The following is a 17,550-nucleotide window of genomic DNA, read 5'->3' on the forward strand; positions in this document are numbered from 1 at the left end:
AAAATCAGAGTTTTCATCACAACAGATAAAAACCAGTACATTTTTCACGCAAAAGAACTATTAAGTTGTATTGTACATTATTAGTCTGGAATAAAGGTTGACATCATCACATAATGAGGTGTAAGATACAAAACCCTTTGTGCCAAGATGCAACAAACCTTGAGTTGTCCTTTTAAGAATGCACAGGCAGAAACCTGAACTGAGGAGTGACCCATATCAACAAACACCACATTTCTAGGTTTATCAGTCGGTAGATCCTGTTTGTAGATACCATAAGCCAAGGCAACTGGAAAAGAGAATAAAAAGGAACAAAAATTGTAGCGATTGGAAAGAGAAGGTAATATTTCTGTCTTTCCTGAGGGAAAAAAGGGTTAACCCCTCTAGACCCTAAGATCAGTACTGTTATTCTCCATACAGATCTCTTTACATTTCATGTGGCAATGACAAGGAGAATTTGATTAACAGTCAGGAGATTCTGAAATTGGTGATCATTTTCTTTTCTCTCACGACCTAAGAATTTGAACCAAGGGTTATAATAAATGAATAATAATATATTGAAGGTCAATAATGTAGAAAGTGGTTGCCCAATCTTCCAAGCTGGTGGCTCATGTTAAAAAGCACTTGACTCCAGATTGAATTGGAACGAATGCAAAAGCAAAGGAAGGAAAACTGGAGGATGTGGAGAAATACTCAGGGAACAAGGACCAGAACCAACAACAACCTCAACCCACCTATGATGCCAGGTCCAGGAATCAAACCTGGGTCACAGTGGTGGGAGGCAGGCAATATCTGCACTGCACCATCCCTGCTTCCCACAAATGCTTAAAGGAGAGATCAGAAGCTGGCTACTCTTATGGGTTTAGGATTAAAAAGTCACCAGAGTTTGGTGATGAAGACTAAATTTCACTTCCCAATATCTCCACATTTAGCATTAAGTAAATATCAGTCGAGCTGATATTTGATAAATTCTCACAGTAAACATAACAAGAAACATTTGGAGACCAACAAGGAGAATTTTTCTTTTGCTTCTTTTAAATTTACCTGCAGTGGTGTCATTCATAAGTCTGAGGCAGTTCAGTCCAGCCATGGAGACTGAGTCCAACATTGCTCTCCTTTGTCTGTCTGTATAATAGCAGGGAACCTGTCAAAAATTGAACATTTGAAATTCTGCTACAGGGTACTGACTTGATATCCTTTAATGCAATTGTGCCAACATACATGTATTGGTGTATAGCAGCCTGAATTGCCAATTTTAGCCAAATTTCTTTATAAAAACCCCATCTGTGTACCCTTTATGGTCTAAACAACAGAGGGATAACTGCTACTGTCTGGACAAGTTCCTGGGGCCCATTTCTTGAAGGTCCCTGTATCTTAATAAGCCTGTAAAGCTGTTTTGTTTTCATTCAATGAAGGGGTTTCAAAAGTTTTGAATACTATTTGATAAAACTAGCAGCTAAAGAAACGAAATGGACTGGATAGGGTGTCAGAGCCTGCTTCTCGATTGATTAACTTTTGATTATAAAATATGGCTTTGGGCCCATTAAGTTACTGGGACTTTCCAGAAACGGGCCCCTGGACACTTAAATCTTTCATTCCCAATATCTCAATAGCAATTCTCCATAACGTCTGCTAAACAATTGTTTCAATGTATCATGTACTTCAGATGATTTGGTATTGGATCAACTAATAATCCACTGAGGGATATTTTTCTTTTTTTTTTTCTTTCACATTATTTGTCTGCTTGATTTCATTTTGATATTGTACGGAGAAATTCTGTCCTAATCACTCCTGGTTGTTAAAGGGTTGACATCTGCCAGCGGTAGTACCAAGGTCATGGAATTTTCACTTGAACTATTTGCAGTTCTTAACAATAATCTGCTCAGCCTTATGTCATGTTTGTGCCCTCTAATATGATTTCCATTTATTTGATTTCTTTCTCTACAAAAATTAAAAAATTTGTAGTCTGTTACCATATTTATCTGTGTATAAGTCGAACCTGTGTATAAGTCGATCCCCCCATTTTCAAGGTAAAAAAAATTGGAATTTTCATCATTTCTAATTAAAGAAAAATTCAGACTGATAGAAATTTCCCAAATGGTCGATCTCTTATTTATGAATTGAAAACATGGCAAATTAAAAAAAAAACTGCAGAGCAAAATGTAACCGTGTGTTGTGAAGTTTAGTGGCACTTGTTTACAACACCATGATTCATGATTTAAGCAGATACGAGCACCTTGATTTACTGGAGAACTGATTTACCATATTTTGTAAATCACTTTGAAAATGAAATTGTCATGCATTTAAGTAACCTTTATCTCAATGTTGAGTTTGAAAGATTTAGTGGACCAAAGGAACACCAAAGACCTTCAAAGGATCACTTGATGAAAACACCACCATCTTGGAAAACTTGCCAGCACTTGCCAGGTCACAAAGCTACTGCAATTGTTCCATGAAAACAAGAATTCAGGACAGTGAAAAGCAGGAAAGCTGTAAGGCAAAATGTCTACTCTACAGATCAGAAGATACAATTGAAATCGGCTCCAGTAGGTTTCTGTTTAAGCCACGTAAAATCCATTATTTCAAACTTTTTTGTCAATGAGGAACGCGCTGAAAACTGATGAAACTTGAACACGATTAGAACTGGTTTTCCTAACAGACTTCAGGCAATTGTTTTGCTAATTTCTTGGATTACTTGGGTCAGGTCTTTATATATGATCCATGTACAAGTCAAGGGTGATTCTTTCGGCTGATTTTTTGGTCATAAAAGATTGACTTATACACAGATAAATACGGTAAGTTCTTGGTATTTTAGCATGGCCCACAACATGGCAACAAGTATTGTGGCTTATACAACACTTGTTAATTCTGCATAATCACCTACAGAGGGAATGAAACCAAGCAACTTATTATACTCAAGTTAACACCCTTGTAACAATTCAGTTTCATTCTAGGTTTCAATTTCATTTTCTTCGTTCCCAAATGTATCATGATGAAAAAATTAAAGTTACATCTTAGTACTACATAGGAAAAAATTTGAAACAATATTCTAAGCACTTACAGAAACAACACAGTCCGTAACTTTAGTGGACAGTTCTTTCTCAGAAATGGTCTTCAGCTTTGTCAAGAGCATGGCCATAATCTGTTCTGGTGAAAATACTTCCTCATTCCCCTGATAATGCAGCTGCAACAAGAGAAAACAATTCAGAAACTCTCGTTTTCTGAGAATTTCATTTCTAGTGAAATGTTTTCCTCAGAAACGTTTTTTTCTGTCTTACTAAGGAACTTCAAGATGAGCAAATTAGTGTCTGAGAGTTGAAGTGAAAACATTTCTGAATGCGACATTGATGCATTTATCTAACAGTGCATTTGAATGGTGCAACCAGGTAAACTGATATTTTCTTGGGTCATTTAAACATATATTCAAAAGTCACAGCTCAAATCAATCTATCAGAAAACATTTCTCGCCACAATACTGAAATTTTTTTTTTGTCAGGCACAACTTGAAACAAATCCAAGCATTGCTACCACTGCTGCATGATCTTACCGAGGTCTACGACATTCTTCATTTATGCTAAATCCACAAGAAATCTATTACATGTGTATTGCGTGTGAAATATCGAATTCAAACATTGATTGAACATCTCATTATCATGTGGAAAAAGTTAATCCTCTTAAAGAATACGAAAAATATAATCCTACGAAAACTACGAAACGATAGCCAGTGAACATCTCAAATAAAAAAGAGAAATTTTTGGAAGCTTGAAAATCTTACCTTCACGCCGATGCAATCTCCCTGTCTTTCCACAAGTTGGCAAGGTAGTCTTTTCTTTTCATCTTCGACGACAGGATCACTGAATTTCCTACCGATAAGCCGCTTGAACTGGCTCACAGTATTTTTCAAGTTGAATATCATCTGCAAAATTCACATGGTATTGTGAGTTTAAAAATATATTACGATTTCTTTGCTAAGAAAAAGAGCTACGACTAAATTTGACCAATTGATTCACAAACGAAACAGAAAAATTACAACTTTACCTGATTTTTCCCTTCGACACCAATACTCCTCAAGGACTCTCCGAGCGAGACCACACTTCTGTAGGGTAGAAAGAAGTTCGCAAGTTTTAAAAGTACATGTACAAAGGTTAAGTTTCGTTCACACCATACTAACCCTCACGCCATTTTAAAGAAAAAGGAGCGTATCATTACTACAGTTTATAAGCATACTTTGAATACAAACCAGTAATAATTCGATACAAAAGTACGTAAAGGAAAAAGGGACTATTCTTCAGATTTCTTCAATGATTTATAAGCTGATTTATGTACTTACGGTGTGCATCTGTCGCTGAACTCGTTCGCGATGGTCTCGATGCCTCCTCCGCGGGCTACGGCAATATAACATGACTCATTTCCCACATCAAACCCAACAACAGACATTTTTCTTCTGCAGAGAGTAAGGACCTTGGTAGTGAAAAATTCGCTCAATTAACCCAAGCGCACCACGATACTCTTGAATAAGACGAAATTCACGTGGCCGTTCACGTTGAAAGTAAGCCGGTTGTCACTGATCGGCCATGACATGCCATAAAAGGAAATATGACGTCATATTCATACCCAGCTCCTCGCTATCTTTCTAGAAAATTCTAGATCTTTCGGTTCTACGTGCAGTTCTTCGAAAAACCGGAAATATTATTAATCAAAGACCAAATGTGCGCGTCATTCAGTTTAAAATACTTCAAGATAAGTTTCTCATGAGCTTTGGATAATATTTGAAATGAAAAATATCAATTTTATTTTGTGCATGGGTGTACCTCAAGTAAAAGATTACCAGTCAACTGATTCCAATAAATTATTCTCAGTGAATTCAATAAATATCTGAAAATAATCGTAGGAAACAGTCATGAGCTCACCCTTCAGGTACTAACACAGAATGATAAAGTCCACGCTGGTCTTGCTTCGTAGTAAAAAAAACACGCACCGAGACGGCGGGTGGTTTTGAATTGTTGAGCTAACAAAAGTTGCTCAATTTATATAGTGTCAAAACAAATTCGAGAACCTTCCGAGACAACCTAATTTTGGGAAAATTACACAATTACACTATTCCTGGCAAATTACACTATTATCTAAATTAAGCAAGGACTAGTGCAGGAGGATGATTCTACAAGAATCAACTTTCGTACTGTTCTGGACGCTTGTAGAAATTTCTACTGTCTGTATAACATATCAAGGTCACAATTTTTCGCTCCACTAAACAACTCAGGAAGTTTACGAAATTCCTGGATGATTAAAAAATGGAAAAAAGAGAAAGAGAGATTTCTAAAACTGGCAGCCGTTTTCCGGAAGTAGGATTCAAACATGACATTCGAATCCCTTCAGTACTACGCTTCTCTAAGAAAGTGAAGGCTCTGGGGACGAGAATGTTCAAAAACCGAAAATGGCCCACGAGTTCACGATTTTCAGCGATATCCAGCCTCTCGAGGGTGAAAGCATTGGTTTCAGATGTCAAGTGATAGTGTTCGGAAGCGAAACGGAAAATCAAAACAAACACGTTTATACCACCACGGAAAACTGTAAACTCACGGTAAACGACAACGACCGTTAAACAAACCGCCACTCAATAAACTAAAAAACTTTCAACTCTTCTCTAAGAAAATTGCACACGTCAAAAATAGAAAGATCCGCGTGGTTTGTTTCACTAGATATACTCCATTTGCAATTTTTTGCTCCGTAAATACGAGACCGTTGTTATATAGTTTAAAACAATGGTTAAGGCTACCCCACGTAAAGACACTCGCATACGGGGGATTCGTACCTGTCTGAACAGTTTTTTTTTTAAAAAATCAAAGGAACGCCCTTGTTTACTGCTAGTTGATGAACAGATGGTAAACCAGGCGGTTAACAGTCAAGGTTAGTTTTGAATAATCCTTTTGTCGGATTAAAATAGGCACTGTGAGTTGTGGGTGTGAGTGTGTGTGTGTGTGTCGTACTTTCGCACTGCGCGTATGTCGTCTTCGCTCTGACAAAAGGGCTAACGCTCGAAACGTCAGCTTTGAAATTCTTTACGTTGGCCAACTTACAACAGTCTCTTCAGAAACTTCCCCCCTTTATTATATAGTCGACAGTGAAGCAAATCTAAAATCAGTGAAGTGAAAAGCGTAGTTTTTTTTTTTTCCCAAAGCATCTGAGATAATGGTTTGAAAGATAATTTTCTCGGATCGATGTCACTAGTATCCGAGCAACTGCGCACCTAACCCTAACCTGACCCACAATATTAGCCCTAACTTGCTATACCTATCGGTTGACAGTTGTTAAGTTTGGGGAAGGGTAGGTGCGAAGTCCTTCAGATTCTCCCGTTGCTCTTCAGAAGTTTTACGACTTTCGTTGTTGCCTCAATGAAAGGACAGTCAACAGACAAACATGTTTTTCAGACAGCGTCTTGGAAGATTATTGCAGTGATGATTAAGTGGATGCCGCAAAAATCTGGACGCATGTCATCGCGTGACCCAGTTTGGATGTCCCCATTTGTCAAGTGTATGCTGAGGACTAAGTCCCGTATATCTTTAAACAACAAGGAACGTCTGTCTTTATTTAATAAGCGCACTTCTGAGCTGATAACCGAGAACATAAGAAAACCTTCTGTCATTGGGAGCGGTGAGTGGTGGAAGGGCGTGGACGCCCTATCGCAGCGTCGCAGGTCATGACAGGACGGAAAATGCGTGCACTGTAAGTACCTCCTGTTGTCCCACACTAAGTTTTCTAAGGCTTTGTATGGGATAACGAGAGGTACTTACAGCGCATGCGTTTTCTGTCTGTTCATGTAGTTGATAGATTTGGACAAGAACTCTCTAGTAAGTCTGAACGACTACTTCGCCAACCTGTGCTATGATGACACTTACGTTAGACCTAGTGATATAGATATCCCGGACATTGTAAAGCCCCCGAAAATATCTGAGCGGTGTGTTTGGAATACCTTAGTTCATGCAAAGAAAACGGCAACGGGACCAAACGACCTCCCGTGCTGGATCTGGAAAGACTGTCCTGACTCACACCAATCGTCACTCACGTTTGGAATCTGTCGCTGTCTACTCATACATGGCCAGACTCCTGGAAGAGGGCAAATGTTAATCCTCTCCCCAAAGTGAACATGGCTATAGAGTACTCAGACTACCGTGGTATTAAAGTGTTACTCCCGTTATTGCGCGGTTGTTCGAGAAGGTCGTGTATCGTACACAAGCATAGTCAGTCATTGAGAACAACCTGAGCCACACCCAATTTGCATACAGACAGGCGGGTAGTTGCACAAATGCCTTGCTCGCTATCCAGCACCAGACATACAAGTATTTAGATAGTAGTGACTGTAGCGCAGTGCGAATTTTTACGATGGACTTCACTGAGTAAGGCTTTCGATTTTGTGAACCATGCTGTTTTGTCTGCCAAACTGAAACAGCTACCTCTAAATCCGTGCATTATCAATTGGTATCATAGTTTCCTCTATGCAAGACAACGTGTTGTTAGTTATAAATTTTGAGGGCAGTGGAAATCTGTTAATAGAGGAGCCACACAAGGTAGTGTAAGCAGTCCGTATCTTTTTAATATATTTTTGAATGATTTGGAGATTTTTTTTAATGGTTGCCCTAGAAGTGCTTTTTAAATATGCCGATGATTCCACTATTCTCTCGCCTATCACTGGGAATAGTGACCCGTCTGCCGACTTAGTAGGACAGTTCTTAACATGGTGTAAAGACAATAGAATGGTCTGCAACCCTTGCAAATGTAAAGAGCTGGTCGTTAGAAAGAAAAATCATAATCTACTCTACTCTCCAATTAATAATATTCCCCAATGTAATAGCTTCGTTTTACCAGGAGTAACTTTACAGAGTGACAGAAAATTTGATGAGCATGTAAGAACTAAACTTGTCAAAGCAAACAAGTGTTTACACGTCCTACGAACATTGAGAAAGGAACATTACTCTCAGGCAGAGATTGATCATCTTTTTACATCCAATGTTTTGCCTAATTTTAGCTATGCGCTTTCAGTCTGAAGGGCATCCGAGTCCGATCTTACGGTTGTACGAAATTTTTTAGACCGATGTCATAAACGCTGTTTTATCTCATTTACAGTTTTTATCAAGAACCTTTGAAACAAACAAGACCGAAACATTTTGAAGAAATTAAAATCAACGGATTGCCACCCCCTGAAAGACATCATTCCTGTCCAGGAGACATATGTACACAATCTAAGGAAAAAAGGCTGCGCACGCCCGAAATTAAAACACAGCGCTTTATGAACACCTTTGTAAATAGGTTGATATTGTAATGACACACTTTTTAATTCATGATATGTATGTAGATTTCTATTGTAGTTTTTCCGATATGCAGGTTTTCTTTCCTTTCACACGAATCGCCGCGATATCATATCTTTATCTTTATTTTGTACTCTTCTCGTTCAAAATGGCTGCACATTTGTCAAAGCTGTTAACAACTCGCAATAGATTTCTATTCCGTGCAGGAAAACTTTCTCGTTGAGGAATTCGTCATGGTCATGAAGAAGAATCGGTGTGTTGTTCATCGGTGAGAAACCGATGGCGGGAAGACCCAACTGTAGGGAAGAAGAATAAAATCAGTGAGCAAACAAGATCTAAAAACATGTTATTACCCATGGCAACTGAAGTATAATATAGTGTCACTTTAAATGTTACAACATGAGTCAATACGAAAGTCGATGTCATGTCAAAACGGTCAAAGTCATTTTCACTCAGCGTCACTGTCAATGTAGAAGTCAGAGTCAGCGGGAGTGACTGTCGATGTCAATGATGACGATGAAGAAATTAATACTTTACATCTCAACGTCAGTCTGCATTTTCCCCATACGGCTCACTATACATTTCCTAGGGTGCTGACGAGGACAATTTTTTGACAATCAAGAGCTTCATTTCCTTTTTATCAAAGTTTGGTGTTAAACTTTCGCAGTAAGTCCATAAGAGTGGATAAACGTTATTCTAAAGTTTTCCTTGCTGGTTTAAGAACTGTACCTCTCGTAAAAAGCGGCTATCTGTTCCAGCAGGAAAAATCTCTTTCTCTATTTTCATGTTCCTGAGAAAGAAAATAAATAAATAAATTGAAATAATTAAGAGAATAATTGCATTCTACTGCAGGGCGAAAGTTTGCACCCAGCGATAGCACCTCACAGTGGTGCTACTGAAAAAGAGGCGAAAGGTAAGTAAGCCTATGAGAATTGAAGCACAGCCTACTTGTTTATCCCAGTTCTAGTTTTATGCGTGATGTGACTAAGAATGACGCTATTCCTCTCTGGACTGGCTGCTGTCTCCACTAGGGTTTCCCACTCCCCTTTCCCTCACTTCCACCGATAGCATTTGGTCATGTTTTCCTGACAATTTGTTGGTGACTCTAAATAATCTCGGGTAGAGAGATACACAGTGAAGGTAAAGAGTTTCGCCCAAGAACACATTACAATAACCTGGGCATGGACCAGTCGAAGCCGGACCAGTTGGTCTGAAGCCCAGAGGAGTCACGAAAAGGCCAGGAAGTATAACACTGAGGGCGATAGGCTCGATTATCAGCCGCTGTTCGAGAATCAGAGCCCGCACTCCTTCTTCTTGGGTAGGAACGAAAAAGACCGGACTCGAGAGTGGGGCGCAAAACGAGCCCATGAAAGCGAATGTATTTCTAATATCATACTCTCCTAACTTGTAGCGAATTTTTTCGTTCCTTTTCTTCAATTTGCCTCTGCAAATTTAAAGATCGTAACGTTTATCAGTTCTTCAACAAAACGCCGTAAAGCGTGGTTGAAAACTAACATTTTCTTGCAAGTGGTACTGAAGGCTTTCCACCATGGGTCATCCACAGTAGTCGGTGTTAATTGGCAACTATTTCCTCTCTGAAAGAGGGAAGAACAGTAACATTTCATTTTACAAATGTTGGATTGAGTACTAAATAATATTACGCTTCTTCCACGGTAAAATAAGGACGCAACTAGAAGAGAGGGGAGGAGTTCTTCCATTGCATATCTTTGGCACCGAGAAAAAGTTACTGTTCATCACCAAATGCGTGTAAGTTATTAGCCAAGTATGGACCCATACCACCCCACCCCTACTGAAGGGAAGTGACCAATGACTCTGTTATATCCTTTCAGCCTTGCACCTGTAAAAATTCATAAGACACTTCTTCTCCAGCTTCATCACACCACAGCTTTATTTTGTTCTCGAGTTCCTAAAAGACAGATGAAAATGTATCAATTTAATTACAATAACACAGTCTACAAGCGATAAATTGAAACCATAATGAGATTAACTAAATACTATACCACGGCGTCCATAGTTGGGGTGACTCTAATGTCAAACACTGGTCAAGGAAGAAACAAATTGGATATGATTACAATTTAAAACTCGCTCTAAACAGGGCTGAATAGAAAGAGATCGTTGCTGCCATATGCCTCAGAGAAGGTGAGAACTCAAAGTTATCACCCTCAAGGGTAGGAAAATAGCCCATTTCCGAATTACCCTTGGCCTCTTTTTCAAAACGAGGCCTGGTGCTCGACCATTCTTGTGAAAATGAGTTTAATTTGCATGTGAATGAAAACTTATAATCATATGAAAGGATGAGCACCAGGACTCGTTTTGAAAATGAGGCCAAGTGTAATTCGGAAAGGGCTATTGATGTGACCTGAGGACACAGGTTTATTTCAGTTTTGCATCTGATTGGTTACGTGTTTTAAAGTAAGTTTCAGGAAACAATGAAAAAGCGCAAAGTAGAGAAACAACATCATGCAATTATGAACTTTTCTTGACATTTAAATGGAAAATTGCTTTCAGAATGGTAAAACAAAATTGATGTATGCAGCTCGACAGGACACCAAAACACAGAATTCATAGTCTATGAATAGAGGTGGCAATTGTAATGGTGCAAATTTTGGAGCTATCAAGAGCCACAACTTCCAGGTCTTTAACACCTTACCATCAGTATGCAAGTTCTCCCTTCTCTTCTCTATAGATTTCCTGTGGTACTCCTTGGAAGAATTTGGTTTGTTTGTCTGTGTGTGTGTCTGTTCCTCTCTTATTAAGCTTTTCCTATATAGAATCTTGCCTGGTTCAATATATCCCTAACATACCTTAAATTTATACCAGTAATTCTTTCTTGCACATTAATCCCAGCTCAGTACTATTTCTTTATTTATCTAAAAGTAGGTGGTGGCCAACTAGAAAGCCTTTGCTACTTTGGCCACCACACATATTCTTATAATCTGTACTTTATTTATTTTATTCTGTAATCATTTGTTGCAACATTACTTTTCTATCTATCTTAATTTTATGTAAATAGTGTGAAATAAATGAACCAATGAACCAATCTCTAACAATCAAGAGCTTGTTGAGATTTGATCATTTCTTTTATTCCCAGGGCCTCAATGTTTGATTCAAGGGAGGGTGACACTGGTGGAAGAAATTAGATGCTTATCAATCTTAAGGTGCGAGGGGTTAATACTCGTTTGACCTTACCTGCTGACATTTCTGCTGGAATGACATTAGCTTGCACTCCACCCTTAAAAAGAAAAATGCACATATTTTGTTGATTATAATTTCAATTTTAAAACAACAAACAGATCTGGATGCCCCCCCTGCTTTAAAAATGAGCACAAGACAATATTGCTATACAGTTCTATTGAAACATTTTTTAATAAAGAGAAAGTTCAAGTCATTTACCTCTGTGATTGTCCAGTTCACTGTAGTTACATCACCAAGCCTAAGATCAGGATTGGAGCTCAACCTGAACAAATTTTAGATAGTTTCAACTCCCTTTCAACTCCACAAACAACTTAAAACAAAAAAACAATTACTTAAAATCATCAAACTTCACTATTCTTTTTGACATTAAGCTTTCAAAGTTGAATAGCAATTAAGAAATAAAACAAATTTTTTATCTTTTCATGAACACTTCTCTCAGAGGTAGCAACTTATTGCAGCACAGTTTTACACTACTGAGGTATTCTACATGCTGCTTCCATCGTGTGTTTCAGATAATCACAATGTTACACCATATTCACACTTTAGTCCAAAACTCTCTAAAGTATCTATTCTTTGGTGCTAAGCTTATCTAGGGACAATGCTTATCAGCATTTTTTCTCTAAGATGCAGTATGTATTTTGGGGAACAGTTCTTAATCAGTCACGATGGTAAATAAAAATTTTAAGATCTTAGAAACCACCTCCATTTCAAACAATAAGCAGTTACATTAAATGCTTCTTCAGTAAGTTGATATCTGGGTGAGATTTCATACCTTTTCTTTTGTTCTTCTCTAAAAGACATAAAGGACTGTACAATCTTGCACTGTAATTCAGGATGGAAAACCAAATGCAATTTATCAGTGAATTGTTTGGTTTGGATTTTTGTTGAGGCTATTTTTTTTTTCTAAAAAATCCAATACTTAAGAAAACATGTGCAGAAACTAAGAAAAGTATCTCTACTTTTCTTAGTTTCTGCACATGTTTTCTTAAGTATTCATTAAGTGTTCATTACATTCATTTGCAAAATTCCTTAAATTTTTCAAGCTTGAAATACTAGCTGAGGTGCAAAGTCTTTCCAAGATGTAACCATATTCTGTTGCTTACAATTTCTTTACTGCAGTGCTTGAGCACAACGAAAAGCCAACGATATTTGGTATTTCTCTGTATACTATGTAAAGACAGCCCAGGGAGCAATAAAGGAGAAAATAATCCTTATGGTACATGAATCTGAAAGTTTCCTTAGAATTCAGTCTAAAACAATTTTAATCCTTGAAAGTACTCACCATCTTTTCTCCAACTGTACCCTCCACAAATCTGGAACCATGGCCAGGAGGACCTTTGCAAATTACTTTTAACCCTGTTTAGTGTACATAACACAATATTCAATATCTAATTACACTCTATTGCTGAAAATTAAACATTATCTAGTGTGGAGTGTGCTTACTTTAGAATGAAATGTAGCTTGTGTAGCTTTATTTTTTCCATTTCATTTTAGGTGAGCAAGCGAAGCTGGAGCCTATCAGTACATTTGAACCTCGATTATCTGGACTCATGGGGATCATGCGCTGAATATTGCAGATTATCCAGAGTTCAGATAATTTAAAAATTCAGATAATCAAAAAATCCACATAATCAAGGTTTGAATGTATGAACCAAGATTCAGTAGTGTTAAATCATGCCATGAAAGCAACAACAAAAATTAAAAAACAAAGACCCTGTAAAGGGAGAGGAAAGACAAGGAAAACTCTCCTGCTGAGCTCAGATGTTTTATCCCTGGCCTTTAACTTGCAGAAGTGATTAACAGAGAATGTAACTTCTCACCACACTATTCAACATACATTATTAAACAAACATGTAATGAGAATACTCAAACTCATCAGGTAGAATTTTTTATCTTCAAGTTGATCTAATGCCAAATTCTTGTGACTCATTTACAAGGAAATATCTACCAGCTAGAGGGGAGAATTAAGAATCAAATCTCGGGAGTTGAAGGGCTATGGTACACTGTTCTTTCCTCCTTATTATCCTCTAAATCTTTTGGTTTGCATTCACCTCTGTCATTTCTTCCTCTGACTACAACTCAGCTCAAAGTTTTCCCACCCCAGATGGCAAAATGAAATGACGAAGACTGTAATGCAGGCCGAGTGGGATAGGTACCTCTATTCTGGGACATCTCATAGTTCAATAGTTCAAGCATGTGAGGTGGCAAATGTCATGATATAAACCTTGCAACTTACATATCTTTAATAACTATGAAATGATTCAGTGGATATAATCATCAGCAATTCAAAGACAAAATGGAAAAGACACTTACACCATACAGATCTCTCCCCATAAAATACTGTGAATGCATCTGTTGGGTTTGCAAGCCCTTAGGGCAAAAATCAAATTATAACAAGATTACAAATAGAAATAATGTCAGTACATGTAACTGCCATTTGATTGAAATCTCTGCTATGACAGAGACAATCACTGAATTTTGCATACCTTCATCCAAAGCAAAACCGACATTGAGGGATTTAAAATAATCCATTTCCACAAATTTTTTCATTCCATCCATTCCACCAATCTCTTCATCTAAATCATTAGCAATGCAAAAGTGGGAGGAAAAGAGTAATGTTTTCAACAAATGTTATGTAAATTTATTACTTGCTTTTGAAAAGTGTGTAAATAAATGGAACTTAAAAGAAGGGGATATACCTGGAACAAATGTAACATGAAAAGTCCTACATGGGGTGAACTGCTGTGACTGAAGCTTTCTTATTGCTTCAATGTACCTATTATTAAACAAAAAAACAAACAAACAAACAAAAATTTTATTAGGTAACTCATTGAGTAGAAGGCTTCCTTAAATCAAGAAGCTTGTGACTTTATGAGAACTAATTTCCCTTCTGTGGCATAAAAGTCAATTCTTGGCACATTTGGAAACTAATACACATTAATAAGGAAATAATCTAAGCCATAACCATAGTGCATGGTTTATTTTGGCTATCTACAGCATATCCACAGTACTTTCATACCTGTATTAATTAATAAGCAGTCACTCAAGGGTAATGGTGGAGTGACCACTTAATATTATAGCTAGGTTGACTGCTAAATACAGGATCCATAGAGAAGGGGTAACATAAAAAACAATTTAAAAAAGCCATTTTATGTCACAATTGACCTCTTGATGTACAGGAATTCACTCAAAAATACTACTAACATTGATTTTGAGAGATAAACATAGATTAGATTTTACTTGAAAGATGATTCTTAGTTTTATTTGAATGGTTCGCTTTTAAGTGACCATTCAATACAGGTGAAGAACACTACAAACAGGCCATTGGTATTCAATAAAGGGTAATCACAACTGATTAATAGAGGTTTATGGAGCTGCTTCATGCAGGTTTAACTGTGGTTATACATGCAGGTAAGATACAGTCATCAAACAACGTAAACTAACAATCTTTATTTACTTACTGGATGCCAACACATTTCATATCCTAGGAAATAAGAGAAGAAAAAATTAGGCTTTTACTTATATTGTAAATAACACAATTCAGAATTATAATTACTGTAGATCTGATTTCTGATTTCCGTTAAGCATTAACAACAAGCCATGATTCCAAACCTGACTTCCACGGGCAAAAATATCACCATTTTCAGTCTTGTGGGCAGAGAAGGGATCATATGTCCAGTTTTCCTATGATGAGATATCAAATAAAATTATGATCAACCAACTAAAAGTAGTGAGTTCTGGCCCCTTTTATTATTTTTCCCCATTTTACCCGCCCATCACAAGAATATCTACCAATTACTTATTCACAAAGTAGTACCCATTTCTAAGAATATAGCCTGCAATACAGGCATCTTATAAGGGCCTAATTCAATGTTACAGACTTGTAATCATTTATTTGACCAGCTATGTTTGATTTAGAATTAGAATTAGACTGGGTTGTGAAGGGCATGAAGAGGGAGGAGAGGGTGGGGGGGGGAGATGGCAGGGGAAAGGCCCTACCACACCCCCTCTCCTTTCTTTTGACAGTGATTGACCCTATCGATACATTTCTCTCCCCACCTTTCTACTACATTACTATAAAAATCAAAGATGGCTGTACTGAGCACTTGCTTGTCAAAATTTTGCCATGCAGGCTACTAGGAATAAACAGGAAATTAAAAGAGGATTTCCTTTATGCCCATGTAGCCTCATCTAACACAAGCAAAGTGGGGAGGGGGGGAAGGTCATCCTTCAACAGTGTTGCAGGTTTGTGTATCTATCAAGAAGTAAGATAATTGAGATGAAACTTTGCAAACACCAGAAAAAGTGATGTTAAATCACAAACTCTTCTCAACATGCCATAAGACCAAGAAGAGCTTGCATGTAGTATCTCAGTTATTCTATAAAATCATACATCTTTTGGGGAACTTACTGGAAATACTGGAACTACATCCATGTGACTGTTTAACATGATGGATGGTAAATCGGGTTGTTTTCCTTTCCAAGTAATGACAACAGCCACAACTTTACCTGACTCGGCATTCTAGCAGACAAATCAAAGTCAAAATCAAAATCACCCAACTAATAATGGATTTCGCATCAAACTCTTAGCATAAACAAAAGGTCAAAATACAGCTGGAATGGAACCACACTGGTGAGGTCCTTGTGGGGTTAGTCTTTAAGTATACTTTTCAGAGGAGGAAGAAGGAGGAGGGGGTTATGTTTTGCCATATCCTACCATACTACCCAATTCCCAATAGCAAAACACAGAACATGGATCCTGTTGTCCTTTTTCCTGGGGTAACTTCTTTGGGCGTTAGAAGTTTAAAAATTAAAGGCCGGCATGGCATAGGGTTTTCACAGAAACAACAGGGGGTTTGCAGAAACAACATTCACCCGAATAACCCGATCATACTTCAGAAGAAGGCAGTGTGGCCCTGTGGTCAGCGTGTCAGACTCACAATCCGCCACTCCCGGGTTCGAGTCCTGCCCTGACCACTACCTGGATTTGCTTCACAGTAGCTCCAAGTTCAAATCCTTGGCCATGCTTGTAAATGGCCAACTGGTTTGCCTTAGGCCAGATGGGATTCTTAATAATGTTATTTTCAATTTGAATTATTTGTTTCAGTTGTTTGGTAGAAAACCTGTAAACTAGCTTTCAGCTTAGTGTTTCTTACTCTGCGAACAGAGCCTTTTTAACCGTCCTCGAATCGAAAAGGGAAAAAGGAGGGTTAAGAAGAAAAGAAGAAGAAAAGAAGAAAAGGCTCTGCGCTTGCAGGGTACGTGTTTCTCCACGATAAATAAAGATTATTATTATTAAGATTATTAATTCATTGGATAAAAAAACTGAGCTACACCGCGACAACGCAAATCCCAACGTGCTCCTCTACCTTAAACAAGAGCTAAGAGAGAGGTAAGACGTCCAGTAACCAAGTTTTCCTCTTATTAGTAATTAATCAAATCATTTTCCATGTTTAAGACCATTCAGTCTTATTCCGGGCTAAAGAATTCCGCATATCTACCTTTACACATTTAAATGCGAGATCAAGTTCCTCAGCTATCCTCTTGAGGAAAAGAACGGCGCCGTCTGAAATATACAGTAAAGTTGAGGTGATCAGGTACGAACCATTCAAGAAAATTTCGCTATGTTCATTTTATATGGATTTCAAGACATCAAAAGGAAACAATCCTTTCTTCAAAATGCACTCACCATAGTCCGGGTTTGGTTGAACAGTTTTTATCTTCAAATACTCTCTAAAAACTGTAACTGAAGGGTTTTCTTCTTTCTCCACTTTAGCTCGTTTGGTCGCCATCTTTCCTTTCGTAATCCTCGTGACAAAATAGTGACTTCTTACAGTGATTATTCCCCGCCTCCCCTCAGCTCATTCCGAAAATATAAAAAATGATTGGGGACTAAGCTTTTAACCCTAAATTGCTCATAAGCTTCTGATTAGGGTTAACAGTAAAAAAAAAAATTAGTAGGAAAAAAAGAAAGAGATAATTTGAGGTTTGGAAACGAAGACATTAATGTTTCTTGTCTGTTGGATTTGAGAGG

At 37.7% G+C, this 17,550-nt stretch overlaps 2 protein-coding genes across 4 annotated transcripts in view; both read right to left on the minus strand.

Annotated features, from left to right (window-relative positions):
- The window catches only part of LOC111322419 (97 kDa heat shock protein), a 31,045-nt gene extending 26,465 nt beyond the window's left edge, over positions 1-4,580 (minus strand). The window contains exons 1-6 of one of the 3 annotated variants that reach the window (XM_088732659.1): positions 4,328-4,580; positions 4,036-4,093; positions 3,773-3,913; positions 3,059-3,181; positions 1,042-1,141; positions 159-286 (exon numbers count right to left, since the gene is read on the minus strand). In XM_088732659.1, the coding sequence (XP_088588785.1) occupies positions 159-286; positions 1,042-1,141; positions 3,059-3,181; positions 3,773-3,913; positions 4,036-4,093; positions 4,328-4,434 (657 nt within the window). In that variant the 5' untranslated portion in view covers positions 4,435-4,580. The remainder of the gene's footprint in view (positions 1-158; positions 287-1,041; positions 1,142-3,058; positions 3,182-3,772; positions 3,914-4,035; positions 4,094-4,327) is intronic. The other 2 variants (XM_088732660.1, XM_022925498.2) reach the window with 2 other exon arrangements.
- A 3,236-nt stretch (positions 4,581-7,816) lies between these two features.
- Positions 7,817-17,513, minus strand: LOC111322407 (aminoacylase-1). The gene is made up of 17 exons (XM_022925486.2): positions 17,206-17,513; positions 17,018-17,082; positions 15,928-16,038; positions 15,129-15,200; positions 14,978-15,000; positions 14,216-14,292; positions 14,003-14,092; positions 13,830-13,886; positions 12,799-12,872; positions 12,289-12,338; positions 11,715-11,778; positions 11,511-11,553; positions 10,322-10,359; positions 10,159-10,227; positions 9,816-9,895; positions 9,030-9,090; positions 7,817-8,596 (listed from the first exon to the last, which is right to left on the minus strand). Exons 1-17 carry the CDS (start codon positions 17,306-17,308, stop codon positions 8,444-8,446), a joined length of 1,230 nt encoding a protein of 409 aa, XP_022781221.2. The 5' UTR covers positions 17,309-17,513; the 3' UTR covers positions 7,817-8,443.
- Positions 17,514-17,550: the final 37 nt, after the last annotated feature.

The sequence above is a fragment of the Stylophora pistillata genome, chromosome 9, assembly GCF_964205215.1.
Source record: "Stylophora pistillata chromosome 9, jaStyPist1.2, whole genome shotgun sequence".
NCBI lineage: Eukaryota > Metazoa > Cnidaria > Anthozoa > Scleractinia > Pocilloporidae > Stylophora > Stylophora pistillata.

Coding starts and splice junctions, on each gene's coding strand:
- LOC111322407 (XM_022925486.2), bottom strand. CDS start 17,308: ATGGCGACCAAACGAGCTAAAGTGGAGAAAGAAGAAAACCCTTCAGTT. Junction 14,093..14,215: donor TCATGTTACATTTGTTCCAG/GTATATCCCCTT, acceptor CTAATGATTTAG/ATGAAGAGATTGGTGGAATG. Junction 12,873..13,829: donor TGGGGAGAGATCTGTATGGT/GTAAGTGTCTTT, acceptor TACACTAAACAG/GGTTAAAAGTAATTTGCAAA.